The sequence below is a fragment of the Triticum aestivum genome, chromosome 7A (genome assembly GCF_018294505.1).
Source record: "Triticum aestivum cultivar Chinese Spring chromosome 7A, IWGSC CS RefSeq v2.1, whole genome shotgun sequence".
In the NCBI taxonomy this organism is placed as follows: Eukaryota; Viridiplantae; Streptophyta; class Magnoliopsida; order Poales; family Poaceae; genus Triticum; species Triticum aestivum.
In genome coordinates this window covers 141,503,399-141,507,263 of record NC_057812.1, presented here as the reverse complement: position 1 = coordinate 141,507,263, position 3,865 = coordinate 141,503,399, and the positions used below count along the sequence as shown (strand labels likewise).

Below are 3,865 nucleotides of genomic sequence, written 5' to 3'. Positions count from 1 at the left end.
GAACATTTTCAAAATCAATGAAAAAATATAAAAATGCGAATAATTTCAGAAACTTCAAACTTTTTGGAGTTTTCACAAACACTTTTAAATTTTTTGAACATTTGTTGAAGAAAGAAAAAAAAACTTGAGTAAGTAAATTGAGCTAGCTCGTACTTGTGTCTATTACCTCCCTCCATTATTATTAAGCCAAGTGCAATGAGTAGATTCATTGTTTTTTGGTTGTTCGTGAAAAATGCCTGATTTAATCCCTCTAGCAGATCGTTATAGAGCACCAGCCAATGTATGCGATGGGTTTTCTTTCCTCCAATCGAAAGCTGCTGCTTGATGCGGTCACCGGCTACAGTTAGATGCATTTAATCTTCACGCGAGGTTATCACTTGGTTGTAGAGTTTTGGCCGCCAAGCCCTTCAAATCCAGACGAGAGGGTTTGTTTACTTATCAAACTAAATAACCACCTTCTCATTTTTTACACTAAATTTCATATTTATATACATTTGCAAGTTGTATGGAAAATCAATAAAGCGCTCCAGGAATCGATAGAGAGTGAAGAGTGGGTCCTGATTACCCCTAGAGAAACGAACACACCATTGTGTTGTTACAGGCGAGCAGGAAGGATTTAAGTTCGCATTTCTCAAAAAGAAGAAATTAACTCTCAATACTTTGGATGGTTTGTACGCGGGATTGTGGGTGAACATGAGATATGCGGTATATTATGGGACAGTGGGAGCATGATATAACTTAACATGTAATTGCAATCGGATTGTGTTTAACTTGGCTGGATGGTCAACAATTCTTCGGTGCGACTCACAGGCATATGTGCTAGTGTATTATTAATCATTGGAAGTTTTCGAAATAAAACTTTTTTTCTTGACAACTTCGAAATAAAACATTATTAGTAATGCTTTCAAAAGGAATGCGAAATAGTAGTACGTAACAGACTTGAAGGCGACATGCGGCTCGGCTTTCTCGGGCGTGGTCGACGGTGCAGCCAAGTGTCGTGCCGCTGCGTCCTTTTATGGAGACTTCTTCCTCCTGGCTTCTCACCCATTTTGTCGTCAGCAAGTCTCCTCCGGATGAGGGTAAGCTGATGACCCCATTCTTGCCCTCCTCCTCCTACTCCTCCACCACCGTTACTCTCAGGCCTTCTTGTTTATTGATCTATCACTACTTCCTTTTCTACCTAAATCAGTTGCAATTAACAAGTGGTCTTCTCTCTGCTCTGCAGAGCAAGATAAGGTAGACAAAAATTCAGCCAGAGTCGTGGTCAGGGAGCTGCGTGCCGTGCAGAGATGCCGACCATCATCATCAAGGTAGACCTCGACTGCGGCCGCTGCCACGCCAAGATCAGGAAGGTGCTCGAGAGGATCAGAGGTACGTACTCGAGGGCTGTTCATGTCTCTCCTAGCTGCACCGAGGCTGAGGAAAATCTTTGGTTGCAGAGAAGGGCGAGTTCATCATCGACGACATCAAGTACGACGAGAAGAAGAACCACGTGATCGTGTCGGGCCCCTTCGACGCCGACAAGCTGGGCGACAAGCTCTGCTGCAAGGCCTGCAACATCATCAAGGAGATCGAGACCGTCGAGCCGCCCAAGAAACAGGATCCCGAGCCTCCGCCGGCGACGGACAAGGTGAAGCCCCCGGGCCCGGGTAAGGATGAGACGGTCAAGGTGAAGCAACAGCCGCCGCCGCCGCCGCCGCCGCCGCCCAAGATTGTGGAGGTGCCGGTGCCGTACCCGTGCCCCTACCCCTACCCGTTCCCGGCGGGGCCGTCCGGCTGCTGCTGCCACCAGGGACACGGCGGTTGCCAGTGCTGGCAGAACCCTCCGCCGCCGTCGTATCCGTGCGGCGGCTACATGATGGTCTGCGAGGAGGACCCGTCCGGCGCCTGCACCGTCATGTGACTCCTCGGCAGCGTTATCACCGGTATTAGTGCGGTAATTCCTCATGTATAAGCACCGTACCGATGCGCATGTACGACCGATCCCAGCGAGAATTATGCAATAAAATATCCGCATTCGTGTAAGTGAAACTAACGAGGAGGAAGACGGCAGTGGCAGCAGAGCACTCCCGCTTTGTTTATGTTGCATTTCCGTTACACTTCGTGATCTTCACCAACCCCATTTTCTTTGTTCGGGTGTTCTCATTTTCACTTTTGTAACTGAAGCGTCAGTCCATTTCAGCGCAGCCCCGAGCACGCCCAAAAATGCTACACTTACGGAGGCTTCCTACGGATTGTTTTCACGGAAAAAGACTCACCCAATCTCAGCCTCCCTGATTTCTGCAGGTGGCCCGCTTCACGTCCTAAGGCTGGTCACAATGGGTAAGAACATAAGCTAGTAACTTACACACTTTCCTAGACTATGTTACTACCTCCATAGTGGGTAGGAGCATCTATATAGTGTCATGCAACGATGTATTTATTAGGTTATAGATTCATTGTTTTTTGGAGTGTGTGATGTTTCGGTAACTTAGCTAGTTACCACAAACACCTCTCTCTTTATTAAATATGTGCCACATAAGCAAAGTTGTATTGGAGTGTGTGATGTTACTCCTAAGTTCTTTCCCATTGTGACCAGCCTAATCTCCGACCACAAAGCTGCACTTCAGTCCGTAACCATAAGTCAGTAGCACATGTCCGTAAGTGTAGAGCTCCACGGCGAATGCGAGCCGTGAACAAGGAGCGGGCCAAGGGCAATTCCAACGGCCGACTCAAACGAACGACAATTTTATCCGTTATTTATTCGTTTGGATCGGTTCGACAGACACTCATGCAGCTTTCGCGTTTGGGTCGGCACATGCGTCCAACGCTAGCTCGACTAATTATTTAGGTCACATGAAAGAAAACAGAACACAAATATTTTAAAATTAGAAAAACATTAATTAAACATGAATGCCGGACACAAAGAGTCCACGCGTCCACATTTACATTCACTAAAACATTAATTAAACCTAAACTACGACGAGGCGCGCTGCCCTAGGAGTCCTCGTCGTCGACGTCGGGGCCAGTGAGGACGATCAGCGTCGGCGCTGGACAAGCCCGGAAGAACGCCATATTCCATACTCTGGCGATCTCGCCCACCGTAGGCTGGGCCGCCGCTGGCTGGGCACGGCGCGCCTCCTCCTCGGCGTCGCGATCCAGTTGCTCGAGGTACTCGCTCATGCGGCGCTCTTCGGCCAGCCTTTGCTGGCGCCATTGCTCGAGTTAGGCGCGCTCCTGCACTTTCGTCGCCCCCATCCAGATCAGTGGCACGTTGATCCATTCACGCACCATCCCGGTTCAGGAGTGGCGCTCGATGGGGGTCGGCTCCGGCTCAGCCTTGGTTGAGGACGGTGGGTTAGCGGCGGCGCGATGCAGTTGCGGGCCGCGGACGGCGCCATGGCCTTCGCCATGCTCGCCTCGTAAGCCGCCTCCTCCTCCTCTCCGCGCTACTCTTCCTCCTCCTCGCTTTTCCAGAGGACAGCCGACCCAAACGAACGGTGATGGATGAATGGGTATGCTCTAATTGTTCAGGTTTAGATGGATGGCCGAGTGTGGTAGTTCACCGACCACAAAAGACAGGGGCGGGCAGCCAGGCCGGCGTCGGTTGGCAGCACGGTGCAGGAATAAGAAGAACGCGCGTGCAAAAGGATGGTGGTTGGATGAAGATCCAACGATTTGACCAGATGCGAAATGTGGTGAGCGTTCTTATTCTAGATGGTCCAAGATACAAAGGTGTAACGATTTGGAAAGAAAAAATCTGAGTGACACGCTGCATTGTTTTCTCCGTCGCACGAGATGAGAAACAGGCCGTCCCTTTCGTTGGTCCTGTGGAGTGATAATGCGGCATGCTTTTCTCGTACATTGCACTCTTTATTTGATCTAA

At 49.6% G+C, this 3,865-nt stretch overlaps 1 protein-coding gene across 2 annotated transcripts; it reads left to right on the top strand.

Moving 5' to 3' along the window:
• The first annotated feature begins 976 nt into the window (after positions 1 to 976).
• On the top strand, positions 977 to 2,031 carry LOC123150210 (protein PYRICULARIA ORYZAE RESISTANCE 21). 2 transcript variants are annotated; one of them, XM_044570039.1, is made up of 3 exons: positions 977 to 1,079; positions 1,226 to 1,371; positions 1,440 to 2,031. In XM_044570039.1, the coding sequence occupies exons 2-3, from the start codon at positions 1,290 to 1,292 to the stop codon at positions 1,901 to 1,903; spliced, it is 546 nt and encodes a 181-aa protein (XP_044425974.1). In that variant the 5' UTR covers positions 977 to 1,079; positions 1,226 to 1,289; the 3' UTR covers positions 1,904 to 2,031. The 2 variants fall into 2 exon arrangements, with proteins under 2 accessions (XP_044425974.1, XP_044425972.1); XM_044570037.1 differs by lacking the exon at positions 977 to 1,079 and having other exon boundaries at positions 1,088 to 1,371.
• The last annotated feature ends 1,834 nt before the right edge of the window (positions 2,032 to 3,865 follow it).